The sequence below is a fragment of the Rhinolophus ferrumequinum genome (assembly GCF_004115265.2).
Source record: "Rhinolophus ferrumequinum isolate MPI-CBG mRhiFer1 chromosome 5 unlocalized genomic scaffold, mRhiFer1_v1.p scaffold_110_arrow_ctg1, whole genome shotgun sequence".
Classification (NCBI taxonomy): Eukaryota; Metazoa; Chordata; class Mammalia; order Chiroptera; family Rhinolophidae; genus Rhinolophus; species Rhinolophus ferrumequinum.
The window spans coordinates 1661274-1682924 of record NW_022680355.1 but is presented as its reverse complement, the minus strand read 5'-3'; the positions used below and the strand labels follow the sequence as shown (position 1 = coordinate 1682924).

At 46.2% G+C, this 21651-nt stretch overlaps 1 protein-coding gene across 1 annotated transcript in view; it reads left to right on the top strand.

The window, feature by feature from the left end:
* Positions 1-18394, top strand: part of FAM171A1 (family with sequence similarity 171 member A1) — a 116186-nt gene extending 97792 nt beyond the window's left edge. Inside the window, exons 6-8 of the mRNA XM_033100772.1 lie at positions 12864-12980; positions 15797-15911; positions 16476-18394. Coding sequence (XP_032956663.1) covers positions 12864-12980; positions 15797-15911; positions 16476-18177 — 1934 coding nt within the window. The 3' untranslated portion in view covers positions 18178-18394. The remainder of the gene's footprint in view (positions 1-12863; positions 12981-15796; positions 15912-16475) is intronic.
* Positions 18395-21651: the final 3257 nt, after the last annotated feature.

The window sequence follows — 21651 nt, the reverse complement described above, 5'->3', positions numbered from 1 at the left end:
TCAGCTATCTCCACTGACATGGGTGGTTAAAAGGCAAAAGTATTTTTGATAGATTTGAATATTGCACGGGTTATACTGCGTGTAGCAGGGGTGTACAGGAGATAGGCAGCATGGAGCCCAGCCATTGAGACAGCTTGGACTTGAATCCTGGCTTGTCCCCAGGTTACTAGCTGTGTGATCTTGAGCAAGTCTTTTAACCTCTGGGGGCCTCTGTTTTCTCACCTCTAAAATGGGAATAATAATAGTCAATGTCCCTAACTCATAGAATTATTATGGATGGAGAGCATGTACCACGGTGCCTGGCACTCAGTAAAGGGCTCCATAAATGTTAGCCGTCATCATTCTAATCGTCATCACCCATATTTAGTTGGTGCGTTTTTGGTGGAGCCTGATATAAAAGAGAAGTACAGGTACAGTGACATCCTCGTGGCTTTGAATTGAATCTGCCAGTCTCAGCCAGGACTGCCGTGTACCTGCTATGTCCCAGGCATCCAGTCTGACGGGGTGATACCCATGCTGTATCAGTTGTTCCATATTTTGAACGACATTGCTGTTTCCCTATTTCCAAATGACTCTTACGCTTCAGAATAAGTGATGCCTTTTAACTGGAATAAAGTAGGATTGTTAGTCCGCTGGTATGCAGAGCTGGTGTTTCACTAGGAAGGGAGATCAGCTGGTTGTCCGTCTGAATTGAACCCACTCTGCTTTTGTCCTTGGTCACAACCCAGCGCCCTTGGACTTCATAGCAACTGGTGGTGGTGTCCTCACTTGACAAGGGAGGAAATCAAGGATAGGGACTTGGGATGGACAAAGGGCCCGATGTCCCGGCTCTCCTGAGTAAGGTCCCGTGTTTCTCCATTGGAGGCCTGCAGACCCCGAGGGCTTCTTTGGAATCTGGGAATTGCTCACCAGGATTTCTAAATCTGGGGTTCGGGGTTTGATAAAAATCTTTTAAAACTCAACATGAGAAATATTCTGCATCATCTGGATTCAACACAGAGTTTTTTCCAGTCTTACTGAGATATAATTAACATACAACATTGTGTAAGTTCAAGGTGTACAGCATAATGACTTACATATACTATGAAATGCTTATCACAATAACTTTATTTAACATCCGTCATCTCATACAGATACCACTCCAAAAAAAGAAGAGAAAAAAAGGGTTTTCCTTGTGATGAGAACTCTTAGGCTTAGGCTGCAGTCTCTAACAACTTTCATATGTACCATAGAGCAGCGTTAACTATACTCACCACGCTGGACATTGCACCCTCACTACTTATCTTACAACCGGAACTTTGTACCTTTTCTTTCTTTTTTATTTTTTTAAATTGGGGGATATTGGGGAACAGTGTGTTTTTCCAGGACCCATCAGCTCCAAGTCAAGTGGTTGTTTTCAATCTAGTTGTGGAGGGGAACTTTGTACCTTTACCACCCTCAGCCAGTTCCCCTTCCCCCACGCCCTCTCAATACAGAATTTAAAAACCATCAGATACTTTTGTAGCGTGCATTTCCTTTTATGAATAGATTATTGATAGAATAGGACTAATACGAACTGAGCAGCGGTAAATGTCGTACATAAAGGATACAACCTTCACCTAGTAAGGAAATGCGAAATCAAAGTGTGTTCAAAGAGGAAAATTTATGTTGCAAATGACAAGTTCTCTTCACTTCCATGTCATCAGGTAGTACATTGAATGGATGTTTTTAATTTGAATTTTATTTTGAAATTTTACAGCCTGTTTCTTTTACCACTTTGTTTTGGTTTTATACTTTTGTATGAGCTAAGCTCTTTTATATTAGGGCATCTTTAACCCATTATGATTTTTTTTTTTAAATAAGCTCAACACATTGTGTGGGAATTTCTTTTTTTTTTTTTTCTTTTAAAAGTGGTTTCATACATTAATCAGGTCTGGAAATCATTGGTATGAAAGGTAGTCCTGGCCTGGAACCTAGTTTAGGCAAAGTTTCGTCAACACTCAAGATTTTAATCTTGGAAAAATATACATTACTGTAAAAACCTTTAAGATAGTTCGTTTTATCTTTTAGAATAACATTTCACCTCTTAGTGGCTCTGCCCTTTGGACAAAAGCAAGAGGGACCCGGCCCTAAGACCCTCATTTTAGAGGGCCTCACTCTGGCTCTCATCCAGCTGTACCCTTTCCCCCTGGGATGAGGGGTCCACTGATCCAAAGGGATGTGGCCACCTGGAAGCTGAAATTTCTAGAAAGTTCTAGAAAGTTCTCCCTTTCTAGAATACCCTCTTGGTACCTAAGAGCCCAGGATTCCCTGCCCAAACAGGCCTAAGCTAGCTTCCAGACCCTCTCCCCCAAGTCCACCTCCCAAGGGCCGATTTCTCCACATGTGCACACCCCCAGGCCAGAGCCATGGTCAAGGAGTGGCTGCTGGCTGGGAAATGAGCTTGGACATGTGAGCTGGGCGTCATGTGGCTGGGGGTGACTTGAGAAGCAGGGTCCGTTGTAAGCTAATGAACGCCGCTTTCGCATGTACTCTGAGGAATCTAAGAACTCTACACTGGAACTTAGAAAGTTTTGGTGGGAGGAGAGGACACATTATTTAACAGTGTGGTCGCTTGTTTTATAACTCTTACTATTTAGATTTAATGGATATGGACTCCGTTTGAACTCTTGCCTTGAGTTCTGCAAATGTTAGGGGTGGGCCTGTCCTGGGGCACCTCACTAACTTCTCCGCACCTGACATTTCTAGCCTCAAAAAGGAGATCTTAGAATACCTGCCTTTCAGGGTTGTGTGAAACTGAAGAGAGATAATGTACCTAAAGCATCTAACAAACTGCCAGGCGTGTTTAAGTTCTGAATATTTTGTTTCTATTTGCCTGTCATGCAGGGTGTCAGGCGGGGTCTCTGGTCCCGCTCCCCACATAAGAACGCAGGATATGGTGAGGCCAAACAGGAACACCCACGGAGCCATAGGTAGGGGAGTCATACCACTATGTTCTCGCTGGCGGCTGGGTTGGAGACACAGGAAGCAGGAGCCACACTGTCCGCAACCCGCCATCCTAACTGCAATCCGCGCTTGCCAGCCAGCCACCATCTTCTTGCTAGCCCCCACTTACTGCTAGCTTAGCCACAGCAGTTATATTAGTGGCTAATGGCTCACTGGTTACAGCTGACGGCCATCCAATCACAGTTGATGACCATTTACTACCTGAGCCAGCACCTTTCCACGTGAGGCCGAGAGCCTGGAAACTGCACTCCTGGCTCTGTCCCCACATTGCCCCATCCCTTGAATCACCCCTTTAAAATGACTTGTGTACACACACATACACATAACACACACATAGTACAAACCCAGTCTGCACAGAACATGCTTCGTTCTTGCTTGCTCTGCGATAGCTGTACGCAGCAGCCCGGCTGTTTCAAACGTGCTGTGTGAAGGGTGCCTAAATGAAGGGGGTGGGGTGGGAAGTGGGTCATTTGGCAAAAGCATTTTTTTGTCTACTCATTCCAGCTGAGCTTGTCTATTAGCAAAACAGGTGTTACTGTAAACCAACCGTTTTCATCACTATTCTCAATACAACCTGGGAGGTAGGAGGGGCTACAGTCTTCCTTCATCACAAGGAAGCTGAGCCCCAGCCCAGGGCAGCCCTCAGTGCGTACTCACAGATGCTGGGGAGTGGAGAAGGGGAGACACAGAACCCGACTTCCTTCAGCTTCAACTCCCCTTCCCTTTCTAGTAGATCAGATTTTCGTGCATTCCTGCTTCTGTGCCAAGACTTAATGCGGCTTTAATAGAATAATGGACAAAATCTGGGAGTGCAGACCAACCACCCATTCCCACATGTGTCCAGTTTGGCCCACACGCTTGATTTGGGGGCATTTGTTTGTTGGTTGTGTTTTAATTTACTGCCAACATTTAAAAGTTGGGAAGATTTGCTGTGGAATGCTAGGCTTCTCTTTTTTAAAAAATCGAACAATACACTCATTTCAGCCAGTATTTATTGACCATCTTCTTTGGCCCAGATGTTATTTTGTTTCAGGGTCTTGGGATAAAACAACGACAAAACAAGTCAGGGAAGGTCCATGTCATTTTGAAGCTTTTGTTCTAAATGGATTCCATGAGCCAGCTTGCTTCAGATGGCATAAATACTGTAAGACAATTCAACAGAGTGACGCCAGAGGGAGTGATGGGCTGGTCAGAGCCTTTGGAGAGGTGACATTGGGGCTGAGATCCTAAATAAGGTACCTAACATGGGAATGTCTTGGGGCACAACGTTCTGGGCAGAAAAAATATTCAACACAAAGGTGGTAAGGTGAGAACCAATCTGAGCACACCTGAGGCATCCAGTTCACTCAGAGATGCGGCTCCTCACTCAGAGCCCTACCTGTGACATTTGTAGGTACGATAAGTTCTCCCCTAATGCCATCCTCCATAGGTTCTTGGAAACTGCAACGTAAGCAAAAGGACATTGACTGAAACCAATTGTACCAAGAGGCTGAGTGACAGAAACAAGAGTTAAGTTCCTCCAGCATCTCAACAACGTTAGACATGGAAACAGCCGACGTTCTTCGAGAACCTGCTGTAATTTCATTTGCCAACTCCTGGCCTGTGGTCAGACGAGTGACTAGGACATTTCTTTTAAATATAGTAGAAATATTTCCCAAGTTGCTTCAAGTGCGGGCCGTCCAGTTGATACACCAGGGCAACACAACGGGAAATGGTCTCAGGGTTTTGTGAAGAATCACCACACCCACAGACGCACATAAGTTAGAGCTTTGCCACTCCAAGTGTGGTCAGCAGATGGGGAGGCTGTGGGAACCACAGAATCTTCTACTTTACTCACTGAATCAGACCCACTGAATCAGAACCTGTGTTTTAACCAGATCCCCACTGTAACAAGCTCTTTAACAAGCACTGACTTAGAGCACCCTGCCGCATCTGTGCAGACGTTTGCAAACTTCTCTGTTGCATTAGAGAACTACACTACCCCTCATTTTGAGCGAGTTCTCTAATGCTGGGGATTTGTGGCCGTGCCTCCTGGAATCCTGGTCTGCTTCCCCACCCCGTCCCTTCTGAGGTGTAATTGCAGAATGGATATGGGATTTAGTGGGTAATGAACAAAATTTCCCTCCATATGGGCCTAAATTAGCCTGGACTCTGATACTACTTGCTGGAAAATTTATATATACCTATTCTAAGTTCAGCATTCTCTCATTAAATTTTATTAATACTATTATATATCCTACTACCTCTGGCTACCGATTTAAGGCATACGCTTTCTATAACTCGGCCAGAATTTGTTCTCTCCTAAAACTTGTTTTAGTGCGTCTTGTGATAACTCAGCTAAAACCTAAAAGGGGTGGGGAAGGGGGTCGATTGCTTAGATTACATTTATTTTTAAGGATCTGTTTCTCAAAAATTAGCCTAAAAATACCCAGGGAACATGGTGTAGCTGAAGACTGATTCGTTTCTTGTTTTAATTTCTAATAATTCAACATAGCTGTGATTTTATGCTTCTAACAGAAGATCACTGGTTATAGCAAGTTGCCCTTAATTTTATTCTTGTTTAAACCAGTCCTGACATGTACTTGCCTGAATCTGTAAGAATCCATCCATCTGTACATAACTTTTTCTCTCCGGTTTGATTCCTTGCCCAGGATTGAGTAGGTAATTGACCAGCAGGTAAATGCTGTGCTATGTAGTTAAAAAGGAATGTTTCTTCCACACAGATTTCATGGAAAAGTAATTCCAAAGAAGGAAGCATAGCTATTCAAAGGCATAGACTTTAATTTGGGGGGAAAAGGCTACTCTACAATACCGAAGTAGAAATGGCCACTGTTTCTGTTACACTGAGGAATGTGGCTTAGGGCCGATGGGTTCTTATAATCTGATTTTAGTGAGTGATACTGTCCCAGTTTTGTTCAAGCATGCGATCAAAAAGACTTCGACCTTGACACGTCTGTAGGTACAGCTGGTAGACAAGTATAGTAGAGATTATAGCTTAAGATAATACAGACGAAAGCCCAGAAAAGTAAGTCATCTGGTTTGTAGAGAAATTCAGCATATGCAGCGATCTGAAAAGACCCTACGATTAAAATTAACAATAATAATAATAATAATAATAATAACTACCTATTATTATCTATGGATCTGAGAGGGGCATACGTCTTAAGAGGAGCGTTCCAGTGCCCATCCTGTGCCATGCTGATTATTCAGAGTCACCACAGCTCTAGCGAGGAGATGGTTACCGGCCATAGCCAACTGCTGAGAGGCAAGAGCCATAGGCTCCTACTGTCTGAGTTCATGCCTGTGTCATGCATGTATGTGTCTCACTTCTCACCGTAAATGTTCCAGATTATTTCACAGTGAAAATGTAGGTAGCAATGGCTATCTAGATTTCACAGGGTGAATATTCACCTTTGGCTCAACAGAACTTTTTTGAGACGGGTTTTCTGGGTGGCTGTGGAATGTCTTCAGGTGTCCCAGTTTATGGATCTAGTACAACTCACGCCATCCTCTTTTGGCTGCACGAAATAGAACACCCAACTACAAGTGCTTGGACCTGGAGGATGTCCACTGTTTACATGGCAAAAGGGATGTGAAACAGGGCTCCAGGACGCCCTGGAGCTTAGTGATGTCGTCAGGGACCCTCATGTTCTCTCCTGTGCCACCCTTGGCAAGTCCTCAGTTCACACAGCCAGAAAGTGGCAAAGCTAGAATTTGCATCCAGGGAAGTCTTCCCTGCAACCACTTAACCCTTTATAGCCTGGTGTTTATAGCCCAGTGTATAACCCTTTTTATCTGCCCAGTGTTCTGAGGTCCGTCCGACATGGTAACAAATCTCAGTTTAAGAGCAATAACTTGTGTCCCTGTACATTGGCTGCTGTGCAAAGTGCCAACTTCCATCTGTAATCTAGTAAAGTGTGGGTCTTCACTTGCCCTTTTCTTTTCAAAATCAATCGTGCTCCTAATAACAGATTTTTCTGCTTGTTACCAAATGCTGAGATGAGGTAGCCTGGCTGCTAAAATAGGGACTTCCAGGCAGGAAAAGCCAGGTAAATCTGAGCCCTTTAGGTCATAATGAAATTAGACAGGGCGTTTTTGGCCCTTTTCTGTATTTTAGAGTCCTTTTCCATTTTGGTAGCCATTTGTTACATTTTTAAACTCACTTTTCTTTATATTTTGCAAATAAAAGCTGATCTCGTTACTGCTTGGTAACCAAGCAAGAAAGCAGGACCCTTGGTGACTGCTGAGAGACCCCATCAGCTCGTACAGAGCAGTGTAAGGCGCATCCTTTCTGCCTGTCAATTATGGAGTGTAATAATCACTGTAGTGAAAGGGAGCTTCCAAGAGAAGAACTCACAGTGCTTTGTACACAACGAACCTTGCCAGCTGAATACATAACTCATTTTCAAGAGATCAGGATGATTGTTCAACAAAGTATTTATTCTTGAAAATATCTCTAAATCTTTCCATTGTGTAAGGTTTCCCTCTAGAGAGTGACCATTCCGACAAAAACCGATCTGTGAGTGTCGCGTTGAAGGAAAAAAAGGAAAATACTGACCTTGGACTCAGAATACCACTGTTCCATGTCTGGTTTTGTTCCCAACCCCTCGCACTGCCTGTGGACATTCTCCCCGAGACAGTTTTAATGAGGTGGGTTATCTAATTCCCAATAGCCTGTCTCCCCAGGTGGGGAGTTGGGGAGTTAGTTACTGGGGGTGAGGGAGCAGAGCTGATAACAGACGCACTGATAACAGCACAAAAAGGGAGACACACGTGGGCGTGGGTGGGGGGATTGAGTGTAAGAGCCACCCATTCCGTGAGGCCCAAACGCCATCAGTATTTTAGAGTCTAGCATTGTACTTAATCGTAACGTGACCCTGAGTTAGGAAAAATCAAAATTACATTCTCGTGTATAAGGCAGGAGTGAATAATCCTTTTTAGAGTTCCATGAAACTGCCCTTCCCAATTTGCAAATAAGACCCAAGTTACAGACAGAATTGCTTCCAAACCGTGTTCAGATGTCTTGGGGGTTGCCATAGGGGAAGAGGGGATTCCTTTTCACCTTGATGCAGCTTGTCTTTTATCTGTTTTAAATGTTAATTTCTGCTGAAGATCCCATTAAAGAGTTCAAATGCTTTAAAAATTATTTGAAAAATGAACGTTCTAGAAATTTCAGTAATGCAGAATTTCACTCTTTAGTGACTCCTGAAGGATAGCTATATAACCGTCACTCACATACAGTCCCAGTAACAGACACCCCACAGGCCTTGGACAGAGCAAAGGGGCGCTCGTGGCCACCAGCCTACTCCCCACAGACCCACTTAACAGCTGACCACCCCCACTCTGTGCAGGAGCAGCTGTGCATGAAGGAAACCTAGTTGGGGGGGCAGGGGCACGAGGAAGTGCAAGGTCCTCCCCGCGCACCTTCATCAGGTGACCCAGCTGGACAGCACATGTGCCAGCAGCTGCCTCCACTGCCCACCTGTGTAGAGGACGTGGAGTGGGTCAGTAGGAAGCCCTCCAAAGGGGATGAAGAGATGAGGAAGGGCTGGGCTGAAACAAGGAGAGAGGCACGGGTGCAGGGGGACGGAGGGAGCAGCTGCCAGGGCTGCTCTGTGTGTGGACCACAGAGGAGATGGTGTCATGCAGGGCGGCCTGTGGGGTCTCTGCTCCTGCTCCCCACATAAGAACGCAGGACACGGTGAGGCCAAAAAGGAACACCCACAAAGCCATAGGTAGTGGAGTCACACCACTATACTCTCACTGGCAGCTGGGTTGGAGACACAGGAACCAGGAGCCACACAATTCTCAACCCTATTTGCTGCTAGTGTAGCCACGGCAGTTATATTAGTGGCCAGTGGCTCACTGGTTACAGCTGACGGCCAACTAGCCACAGCTGATGGCCATTTGATCACAGTCGATGGCCATTTACTACCTGAGCCAGCACCTTTCTATGTGAGGCCGAGAGCCTGGAAACTGCTTTTTGGGGCTCTGTCCCCACAGATGGGCTTACCCAGGACATCCCTTCGGGCAGTTGTTCTGACCTAGGAGTGTGCAGAGGCAGCCCCAGCCAGGACGCCAGGGGCAGATGAGGAGAACAAGCAGAGGCCTCCCAGCTGGAGCTTCCCTTTGTCCACACAGCAGAAGCAGTCTGGTCCCTCCCCTGTTCTGTCTGAGCGGTGCCTGGGGCCCCCAGGGGGATGAGAGGGGCCCCCACTTAGCACCCTGGCCACAGGTCCACTAGTCACATAACCTCACCCAACAGAAGAAACTGTATAGAGACCTGTTTGCTGTCAGCATCACCAAGGAACATTCCAGCACTAGTTCCCAAGCCGTGAGTACAACGAACTCCTTATGTGTGCCAGCTCCTCAGGTGGGGAAAGTGTCCTCATCCTGCAGCATCAGGATTTCAGTCATGAGAAGCATGTTTCTAGTACACAATTCATACATTCTTGTGTTCCCTGTAGCTTATTTCCTCTCACAAAGCACAGAACGCTTGGAAATGGCTTTTGCCAATAACAGCATGACTGTTGAATCCCAAGGCAGCAGCATCCTTTATTCGCTGAATATGGGTACATTTTACGGAAAACTTAGGCCAAAATAAATGCCTCTTTCCCCCCTGGCTCTGTTCCCTTTCGTTGGGAAGGGCAGTAGCCTGATCTGAACCACACTTCCGTCAGGTCTTTCCTGCCGGCCACATCCAGCTTTTCACAGAAGGTCATCTGGTATTGTGGGGGTTGCACATCTGGCTGTGTCTCATTCTTAAGTACTACTGAGTTCCTACACCAAGGAGACAAAGGACTGTCAGACCGGGCCCGCCCTTGCAGAGCCTGCAGTCTGATAGAGGAGGTAAGACAGGACAACAGGTTAGCAACTGAGGCAATGGATGTTTCTGGAAAATCGACGATGCAGGAACCTGTGGCCTAGGAGTGCCCGGGTGTGGAAGATGCTTGAGTGCTGGAGGAACTTGGGAAAACACGTGGCGTGACTTGAATCTTGAAAGATGGCTAGATTCTTTTTGGAAGAGAGAGAAACTGTGAGGTGGGAACCACAATCACCGGCAAAGTTGCAGGCTTTGGTCAAAGTGCAGGATGAGGACTGACGTGGGAAGAAGTGAGGGGCTGGGGGTGGGGCCTGGCAGAGGGGCAGGTGGTGAGCCAAGCTCTGTCCAGTGGCACCTCCACTTACAGGTCCCAGTGGCCTCCCAATGCTGATGGCGCTGGAAGCCCTGCCCAGCCCTTGGCAGGCAGACACTACACTCCTTTCCAGCTCCCACCCAGCTGCTCCCTCCCTCCCTTCCACCCTGTGCCTCCATCCCACCCCCCCTTCATTTTACAAGCCCTTGTCCACGTGATTCCTTCCTCCTCTTTCTCTGTGCTCCCCCCACCCTACCCCTACCCCCCAACTGACAGTCCTGCCTGTTCATCAAAGTTCGACTCATCCAGAATCCTGGCCCACCCACCTCAGGTGGCATTCTTTCCTCCCCGTGCTCCCAGAGCAGCTGCGTGTCCTTCAGTCACTGGCCTTTCTGGCTGCCACCAGCATGGCCACCACTGTGTCAGACAGAGGACCCTGGAGGCTGGGCATTGGGATTTGTTAGCTGGGTCGAGTGTGTGTGTGTCCACCTGCTAGGCTTGTCCCCAGTGTAACGGGGAGTGTTTTTAAAAGTATTTCCAATTGATGAGCTTGTGTTACAGAAGGCAGAAGCAACTTAGTGGTCCACTTAGGTGGTTTGCCCTTGAATGAGCAGGAATGAGGACTCTGAGCTTCCAGCTCTTTCCCTCTGGGTCCCCTTTAGCCTAACCCAGCATCCGCTCCATTCAAAGAGCAGTGACTCAAGGCTCTAATCTGGGGAGAACTGTAAACCAAAGAATGCAAGGCCACTTCCTGGCCGATGTGGAGATCCTGGCAGGGTTCTTATTGTGGGAGAGAGCATGTGTGGGAGTGGGGTGTGGTGTGCAAGTCATGAGCTAAACTGTACTGGGTCCCCAAGGGCTGGTTGCACAAAATCCCTTTCTCTCCCTTCAGGGAAACTTTTTTACCTAACATAGAAACCCTTTCACTTCCTGTGTCAAATGTCTCTTGTTCCCTCCAGAGCCCTGGAGAAGTAAGTGAAGCTCTGAGTGGCTGAATCATTTCTGGGTTCGTGTTCTTCAGAAAAGAGTCGGAATTAGGCACCCTGGCTCTCATACTCAGTTTAGAGTTATGTTCATCTAACTTGTATTTTCGTCTAACTTGAACTGAAACCGTCTGGAGCCATGATTCAGCCTGTTGCATGGGAATGTCAGATGCTGCAAGGCGCATGCTGACGCCCAGCTTCTCGTCTTCCTCCTTTGTTCAGCTGCTGTCTGAGCAGAGGAGGAGGTGTGCGAGCTTGGAGACATTACCACGCACCTTTCCACCCGTTACATTTAAATGTTGCTATGGCAACTGATAGGCCTTAGAAGCAGCCCCCACTATTGTTTCTTTCTTATGGTGGAAGAAAAAAATCCACGATTGCTACCTCAGTGATGTGTGTACACAGGCAAGGCAAAGATTTGGAGCCTGGAGGGTAGAATATTTAGGGCACAGTTGGTGCATTTCGTTCCCAAGTGGACTGGGCTATCCACATGGCCATTTCCGGTGGATGACCGGAGGAGCCAGCTGAGTCGGGCAGGAGCATTGTGGGCCCTGAGGCAGAGCAGTAAGTGACCGATGTCTCCATGCTGGTTGGTGGGTCGGGCGGGTGTGGACACGGCCGTGGAGGGCCTGGCCAGCGCTCTCCCTTGGCTCTGCTGCCAGCCTGCGTCATGGGCCTCAAAGCAAGGTTGTCTCTAAGCGCGTGAGACAGGTGACAGCCAAATGGCCTTGGGCAGTGGGTCTGCTCCTAGAAACCGTGCAAAGTGCAGAAGTCCTCAAATGCCTGGAAGGTTTATAGGAGATGCAGCACGGGAGAGTGGAAGAAAGAGCACCCGCCTTGAGGACAGATCTACCTCGGGTCCCCTGCTCTGCCCCTCACCCCTGGGAGGCCTCGGAAATGTTATACAGCTCACCCGTCTTCAGTGTCCTCATGCAGAAAGGGAAAGGAAGTCCAGCTCTGTAAGGGTTGTTGTGGGAATTATAGATAATGTACAGTCGGCCCTCTGTAGCCGCGGGTTTTGGTATCCACAGGGGATCCTGGAACCAATCCCCTGTGCATACAAAGGAATGACTGTATATAAACACACCTACTGTGTGTGACTGGGCAGTGCATAGTAGGGGCTCATTAATGGTACAGACTAGTTAAACTACTAACTTGAAGACAGGGTACACACCTGGATGTATTCCCAGCATCAGCACCAACTGGAAGCCTTTAAAAATACCTAGGTAAGGTTTACTGGGTCAGAATTTGCAAAGGTGGGACCGAGGAATCGATATTTAAAAAAAACAAAACAAAACAAAACAAAAAACCCTGGCCTAATTAATCCTTACGTAGCCAGTCTGATTCCGGAGAGGAAATTCTCTTGCTTGAACGTAAAGAGTATAAACAGCGCTGGATTTCCCCCTCCTCTTTCCACTTACGCCGACCTCAATCATGCTACCTTTATTCTCCTATTAAACTCCAAAAGCTTGTGCCGAAATTCTGTGTGTGTGGAAGCAGGGATGTTTGATAAAGTGGCTAAAGGGAATTTAATGGGGAAGGCCAAGAAAAACTGAAAAGCGAAAGTTGCCCCTGAAGGGAGTTGAAAAGAACCTCTACAGAAAGCTGTGTGCAGCCTCTAGGTGTCCACCAGACCCTTTTGACTGTCTAACGGGTTGTAAAGATGCCATTTAAGGGGACTCGTACAATATGCTGAAATCTTAAATAGGAGTTGAGCATGCCTACAGCTGAAGTTTTGGGTTTTCTTCTGCACCCACAGGAACGTGGCTGAAGAGCGGTCTGGGCCTGGTGCATCAGGAAGGAAGCCAGCTGACGTGGACATACATTGCCCCTCAGTTGGGGTACTGGGTGGCAGCCATGTCTCCTCCCAACCCAGGTAACACCCGTGATGGGGCAGGATGTGTTTGAGGGATCCGGCTGAGTACACTTTGAAAATAACTTCTACGGGGACATGACATCTTAACTCAAAAATGGTTGAAGAGTCCGAAAAGCCAAATGATGAAACTAAGGTATTTCATGGGGGAGGAGTTCTGGTTGGAACTTTCCCATCTAGGATAAGAATAATGCGTAGAAAATCATCTTGTCTTGGGTCTCTGTTTTTCTCAGACAGCTGCCCTAGGAAATTCTTAATCTAAAGCCCTCAGAGGCGATACAGACCTCCTCCCTAATTCCTGAAAACAGCTGTGGCCGGATGTAAGAGAACATGTAGGGAAAGGCATTCGACACAGGGACTCACGGAAAGTCATCATGGACGGCTCCTTGGGGCAAAAAGCTCGATTTGGCATTTCCCAAAGGCTTCAAAGCCAATCAGTTGCTTTGTGTCTAGAAGAAAATTCATCTCCATTCAGGAAATGTGAATGAACTTGTATATTTCAAAGTGTGACTGGAAGTTTATTTCTTTTTAACCTGCGTGCCCTAGTTTATCCCAGGGAGTATTCCAGAATTGTTTTTCAAAATAGTCACCTAGGGAGAATTTCTTCCCTTGATGGCTGCCGTTGCTTAGAATGTCTTTTAAATCTGTATCACTCGGACTGCCTTCATTAGTAAAACTTTTCACTGGTGGCAAATTTTTAGGCTCCGAGGGGTCCCTTTGATTTGTCTTAGGTACGTCTAAGAGTCCCAGCCTGGTGAATAAAGTATATGATTGAGCCTAGGTCAAAATGTGCTACGATTAAAAGGTGTCTCATAAATTAACCATAAAGGCAGTTCCAAAATGGGAGTCCAAAGTGTTTTAGCCATGGACTTGTCACTGGAATGAACACTGAGATTCCCAAAGTAACTAATTTGATGGAGGCCATTCCTAGATGGGTGTTGAAAAATCTGTCACCATTTGCTTTATATTCCCCTACTCAGAAAATGTACACATTAGTCTGTGTTTGGAGAGTATGCGTCTTCCTTTATGGTATTCTTGTAGCAAGATAGGCATGAACCAGGTACAGAAATGGCTCAGTCTCCAAATCTGAAATATCTACAAAATGACGAAGAGTAAGGAAGGAAAGAAAAGAAATTCCTTCACTACCGAAGCAGAGGCCACAAAGCCCATGCATTAAAGTTAACTGTTTCAGAAACCTTGGCTCTCAGTTTTCCCACCGTGCAACAGATAAATAGGTACTTTTGTAAAGAGGTGAGAAAGAACTCCTGGGTGTGGGTCCGCAAGCTTCCTAGCAGTGAGGGAAGAGGAAAAAAAGCTGTGAAAAGTATACATTGCAGGGCCCCCCTGATGGCATTTCATGTAGAAACACACACGTTGGTAACCTCACAGCCATCGTTTTTATTAAAACAAATTACAGTGATGCTGTGCTCTCAATGAGCCCAAGACCACCAAGAAAATAATTAGGGCTTTCCTCTTTAATTCTCTGGTCAAAAAGGAAATGAAGTATGGCTGTGAATTTTGTAAAGATTTCCATTGGCATAAGTTAAAATAGCAACATTTTAAGTATGTAAAGGAAATGAGCTTCAGTTATTTGGAAATGATTTTTATGTGTACCCCAGATTTCTTGGTGATCCCTGCCAAGGCTTTGCCTATGCCTCTGGAGGTTGAGTAAAAAATTGTTTCTCTGAATGATTAAGGCAGGATATAGCTGTCAGATATTTTTCCAACTTTTGTAAATATTAAGTCCACCCCACTGTAGTGAATTATATTTGGGAGAGAGTAGTTCAAAATATCTTTTGAACTTATTTCACTATTTTTGAAAAACTAGTAAACCTCCTTGGGTTTATCAAGGTCTTAACGAAATGTGTCTCCTTCCAAAAATTTTTGAAGAAATCTATCCCTTAGAATTTCAACAATCAATAAGGAAATGGGTGTTTACGGTATACAGTAATCAGAACCATGCTACCCTGGAACAACAGAAAAACCGCATTCCTTCCTTCCCACCTTCGGGCACTGACGGGTTACCTGGACACCAGGAAGAGCCCAAATACCGTAATTTGCGGAGGTTTCCGTTGTCACTATCGATCTGTTTCCAGTGACATTAAGATACATTCTTACAACTATTGAACACAAACAGTCTTAAGTTAAAGTACCTCCTGGGATTCTTTACAATGTAAATGAAAAAGAAAGTCTGTTTATCTCTGATAACCCCCTTGGTGGCCACGTCAGGTTAGTCACTTTGAAAAGATATTGTAGAGGAAGGCATTTGAGAAATACTTGACACCCCTGGAACAAGCTGGGGATGTTTTTTGTCATAGTACATTTCTTTCATACACCTCAACTGATGTTTTTCGGCAAAGGGCTCTCCACACGGTCATAATGACTACCTAGGGAAAGTGAGCATAAAACCTTGGGATTTTCTTTTTTTCTCCCGCAGTATAAAATCTCCTGATAGTCAGGCCATCTCTCTGAGAGGAAGAATCCCACTCCTTATAGTATCATGCATGCATTTTTTAAAAAAATTAAGAAGCACGTGTTTAGCATGCTGAACAAATGTGGCTCTCGGCTAAGGAGGGACCCGTGACACACTGCATGTAGTGTTTGCGTCCTCAGAGCGCTGCTGGCCACTGCTGCTATGGTAACGGTCATCCCTGCTCACTGAGTGACATGGTGATGATCATCTAAAGGGTTTTCTCATCTGGCCCTTGCTCCAGGCCCCAGGCGGAAAGAGTTAAGCAAAACATTATGTTGTCATTCATTATCCCTCTTTATATTGAAAGATTTTTGCAAATCTAAAATACTCTTTTCTGACCTTTTAGGTCCCGTTGTCACCCAGGACATTACCACGTATCACACGGTGTTTCTTTTGGCCATTTTAGGAGGAATGGCTTTCATACTTTTAGTGCTGCTGTGTCTCCTTTTATATTATTGCAGGTAACGTTTTGCCATTTTGGCAGTATCTTTCTTCATTTGGAATTTCTTGTGCAAGCTTTGATATGGAGGTCTTTTTTCTCTCTCACGAGAAAAGGTCTAAGAACTGAGAGCACTTGTCATCTAACTTGGAAAAGAATGAACAGGACACGTGAGGCATGCTGTGTACAACGTTGCTTAGAAAGAGAGTTATAAAATAAAGTTTGACAGTTGTCCTATGATTCATTCAGAATATTCCTAAACACTGATTAAGAGATGATATTCTCAAGGACAAAGCAGAAGTATTCTATCTGTGACGCCTCCTCTCTTCGGTTTGTGAGAATGTTATTGTCAATTCTTGGTTAACCACTGTTGAATGAAGACCGCAGAATATACTTACAAGAGCCTGAGGGTGAAATCTGCGGATTGTGCTGCTCTGGTGACGGGTGGGGTTAGCAGGCTTCTGGCTGCCAATTCGTTGTTGTGTCTTGTTTCTTCCTATGGAAATTGAGAATTAGGGTTTTACTTGAAACTTGACTATGACGAGACTCTTTAATCTTTGGGTTTGGATTGTCTCTTTGATCGCAGGCGGAAGTGCTTGAAACCTCGTCAGCACCATAGGAAACTGCAGCTTCCTGCAGCCCTGGAGAGTTCCAAAAGAGATCAGTCCACTTCCATGTCACACATCAACTTGCTGTTTTCCCGTCGGGAGTCGGAATTCCCGGGCCCACTCTCTGTCACCAGCCACGGCCGCCCAGACGCCCCAGGCACAAAGGAGCTGATGAGTGGGGTCCATTTAGAAATTATGTCTTCCAATGGAGAAGTGGACATGCACACCCCCATGCTGAAGCTTTCCTACAGCACCTCCCAAGAATTCAGTTCTCGGGAGGAACTCCTCTCTCATAAGGAAGAGGATAAAAGCCAAATCTCCTTTGATAACCTGACACCAAGTGGGACGTTGGGAAAAGACTACCGTAAGTCCGTGGAGATTTTTCCCTTAAAGTCCAGGAAATCTATGGAAAGAGAAGGCTATGAGTCCCCTGGCCACAGTGACTACAGGAGGAGTTACAATGCCATGTTGTCACAGCCTTTATTCGAGAAGCAAGACAGAGATGGTCAGGCCTCCGTCAACCATATCTCCACAGGAAGTAAGATCACCATTCAGGAACACATGTACCCCGCGCCTTCATCTCCCGAAAAAGAACAGCTGCTGGACCGCAGACCTACTGAATGTATGATGTCGCGCTCCGTAGACCACCTGGAAAGACCCACGTCTTTTCCGCGGCCCGGCCAGTTGATCTGCTGTAGCTCCGTGGATCAGGTCAATGACAGCGTTTACAGGAAAGTGTTGCCCGCCTTGGTCATCCCCGCTCATTATATGAAACTCCCCGGGGAGCAGTCCTATGTGGGCCAGCCCCTGGTCGTCCCCGCAGACCAGCAGCTGGAAATCGGAAGGCTACAGGCTGAGCTCGCCAGTCCTCACACAGGGATCTTCCCGCACCCCTCCTCTCAGATCCAAGCCCAGCCCTTATCCTGCCAGGCCATCTCTCAGCAGCATTTGCAGGATGCGGGCAGCCGGGAGTGGAGCGCGCAGAACGCGTCCATGTCGGAGTCTCTGTCCATCCCAGCTTCCCTGAACGATGCGGCTTTGGCCCAGATGAACAGCGAGGTCCAGCTCCTGACGGAAAAGGCTCTGATGGAACTCGGTGGCGGGAAGCCACTCCCACACCCCCGGGCCTGGTTCGTCTCCCTGGACGGCAGGTCCAACGCCCACGTTAGACATTCCTACATTGATCTCCAAAGAGCTGGAAGGAACGGCAGTAACGATGCCAGCTTGGACTCGGGCGTGGATATGAACGAACCAAAATCTGCCCGGAAGGGAAGAGGAGATCCCTTGTCTCTCCCGCAGAACCACCCGCCCGTCCAGGAGCATCCACAGAAGGAGCTGAGGGCGGCGGACAGCACCACCTACACGCAGCTCGTGTATCTGGACGACATGGACCAAAGCGGCAGTGAGTGTGGCACCACCGTCTGCACCCCCGACGACAGTGCCCTGCGATGCTTGTTGGACAGCTCCAGCCGGAGAAGCGGCGGCCAGCTGCCCAGCCTGCAGGAGGAGACGACCAAACGAACTGCGGACGCCCCCCCAGAGCCCTTAGCCAGCCCCGATCAGAGAAGACCTGCTCCCGAGGACGACGATGACGATGATGACGACGACCAAGGAGAGGACAAGAAGAGCCCGTGGCAGAAGCGGGAGGAGCGACCCCTGATGGCGTTTAACATTAAATGAGTGACTGCAGAGCCACCCTGCCGTGGAATCTAACAAAATTGCCAAAAAGCACTTCCGCGTTTGTGGAAGAAGTTGAACAACGACAGCCAGTGGCCGTGGACGTTTCCTGCGTCACCATTTGCTGAGAAAGGAATTACAGACAGGACTCCAAAGAAAGCATGATGGTGATGGGTGCCGCACCGCCAGGGAAGAGGCCGAACGCAGTGTGTCAGCGTCCTTCCGCGAGCTTGATGTGTCCCCCCCAGGACACTGAAAAACCACAAGTGAGGTTGCTGGGTTCTGACGCTAACCTCGGTTCTCCTTCAGATTCCGGGAACAGATGAAACTCTTTGCATTGCTTGAATCAGTTTTAACACGATAACGCTCCTGTGAAGTTACGATTGAGAAAATAGCTTGGCACTTAGTGTCTCCAGGTATGCATCACCTCAAAGGAAAGCTATGCATCGCTCTTCGTGCTCTTACTTTGCTTAGATTTCTGCTTTGCTTGGGTTTTGTTTCGGAAGGTGGGGGTGGGGGGGTTCTTTTTTTTTCTTTTTCTTTTTTTTTTTTTTTAAACCCAGTTTGGTTATCAAGATTTTATTCCTTTGTTTTCATCTGTTCTGCTTCTCGGTGGTTTATTTCGGTGTCTTCTTTCAGAAACTCCTGCGTGTCACCTCCTAACATCCAAGCCTTTTAAAGAAATCATACTGAAATTTTTTATCAGCTGAGAATCCTTCAACTCTGGTCCCATAAACTCCAAGTGCCTTTTTTACAGTGACCACAGATAGTCCCTCACTTTTTCCTCTTTGTTTTTCTTAATTCCTGTAATGGAACTGCCTGGATTTTATAAAGTTATTAAGTGATACCCCTTTTCTTTAACCTGCATGCTGCCAAGTGCCCGTTTATGTGCAGAATTCTCATTCCAGTGCGGTGTACTCTCTAGTTCTCCTGTGTGATGTGGATTCTGTTTAGCTAAGATAGACTAGAGGACACTTTAAAGATTCCCCCCTACTCCATCCCTTTGGCCACGAGCCAACATTATGGTTTTATTGGCTGTTTGTATATACGGTTACATATTAACTCTGGAATCCTATGGGCTAATCTTGCTCTCCCAACACGGAGTAAGGACTGAGCAAGTGGACTGAATGTGACTATTAAAAAAAATCTTATGTGCTATCCAAAAGTGCCAGAATGACTCTTCTGTGCATTCTCCTTAAAGAGCTGCTTGGTTATCCAAAAATGAAAGTTCAAAATAAACTCTGAAGAAAAAAAAAAAAAAAGGCTTCCTTGTGGTCCTTTTCATTCATTCTGAGCCATTATGTGTTTCAAAGTTGTTAAGAATTTGAGGTTCATTCCTTGTCAGACTTATATCCAAAGACCACCACACAGACACCCAGGAATGTATGCTATGGTTAAAGTCCTTAAAACCCACTTCTGCATTTAGTTTCATTCAAGAACACAAAGTAACATTGTGTTGTGTTCAGATAGAGAGCGATATCTGTACTTCACGAGAAAGCGATGTTTTCTTTTATGTTCAGTATTGATCCACCTTGGAACAGCTTCAGAGAGACCTCATTAGAATGACCAGGACCACCCCAGATGTGTAAAACTATTCATCAAAATCATTAATGGAGATGTTGGAACAGAGAAGAAATTGGTGGAAATAAATCAAGCTAGCTATGATACTGTAACACCTTTCTTACAAAATCTTTATTTGTGAATTTCATGTCGACAGAAAACTAATAAGGCGTATTTTTAGTATTTTAGTTCTAAAATGTTGATGTTTAGTGTTTTGTTTTTAAGTGGGAAACTGGTTGAGAGATTCCCCCACAGTGCTGGGGCGTCTAAGTGGATGGAAGTGTGTGGTTGAACAGGTGAGAACCGTTTGGAATTGAACATTCTCACTGACAGGTGGCAGGTGAACCCTTGCAGACTTCACTGAGACTTCAGGGAGGGACCCTTTGTCACCTACCCTCCAAAGGAAAGGTAAGTGGCCTCTCCGAGAGTCCCCAGGTCCAGACCGAGGTGAGGAGGGGAATGCTGGAGCTCCTCAGCTCTTTGCAGCTCTGCCTACACTTGCTGCCAGTGCGTCACCTCCTTCCAGCATCAGTTTCCAGAATAACACGTCAGTACTGCTTATGGGAGATCTGGCAAGAAGATTGGGGGCTGGAGGACTTTTCTGACTCCACCTTAAGCTGGACATACCTGCCATGAGTATGGAAAGTGCAGAGCAGCCAGTCGTGGTCAGACGACACTGTGAACCTAGGTTTGCCAAAGGGAATTTGGTTCTGCCAGCGGAGCTTAACTCGTTTTATTTACACTTGTCAAAATGAGGCTGGGAGGTTAACATTTTCGTTCAGGGTGCCGGCATGGATCACCAGACTCGAATTATCTGCATGGAATGCCATGACTGCAGACTGTAAACATTTCATTGATCTGTGCTCTAGCCTGGTGAGGGTTACGTATGTACAGTGTTCCAAATCAATTCTGTTGTCTGAAGCACTAAAGCCATCAAAGGCATCTTGCTTATGCCACCTAGTGGTGAGTTTTCACCTGCCTGTTAATTAAGGAGACTTCAGTGTGGACAAACAGCTGTCCAGGGCGAGCTCTGGGAATACAGGATGGGTGTGCCCAGGGGTGATCGGACCCGCTTCTGTCCTCCAGGTAAGGAGATGGGGACGGGCAATTTGTCAAGTATCTGCCCTGTAAAGGATATATTGGGAGCCATGATGCATTCAATGCTCAAAACTGTATGAGGAAGGTGTATTTATTTATCTTTGTTTTACATCTAGCTCAATTGAGGCCTGGGGTTAAGTAATTGAGGCCACGTCACTAGGAGCAGGATTATGCTGCTTAAACAGCCAGCTCTCTGGAAATGGACACATTGAAGTTATAAATGTCCCTGGTAAAGGATGGGAAGGACACAACTGACAAATCTTAATAAAATACATAATTGTAAATTCCATTTGAGAGTTGTTCTCACAGAATGCTCGTGTTGATTTTTGTCATACCTTTTATGGCACTTGACAAAAGGTTTTAGCTTTGACATGAACATTGGTGGATATTTTTGTACATGAAAGATTAAGATGAAACAAACAACAAATGAAACAAACAAACAACATGTCAGAACGTCACCCATTCAACCATCAGGGTGTGCCTTCTTTGCTGAGTCAGATAATAGTTTCTGAATACTGGAAGAATATTTCCTCAACTTTTTGTTCTACTTGCCATGCAATGGGTCTAGACATTGTACAGTTTTAAGTTTAATCTGCATTGACATTTTCTCCATCAGTATCTTAAATCTAGACAATCAACACATCCAGCCTCGGTCTGTGGCAGTGCCAGTTTCCATGGTGTAAATACTCCCATGTGGCCAGTTTCAAACAACTAGAGTGACATCACTGCACTCAAGACTTGGGAAGAGACACATTGTAGCACACAGTTAGGTTTCCACCAAACAGATACAATAAAGATCAATAACCTCAAGAGATATTG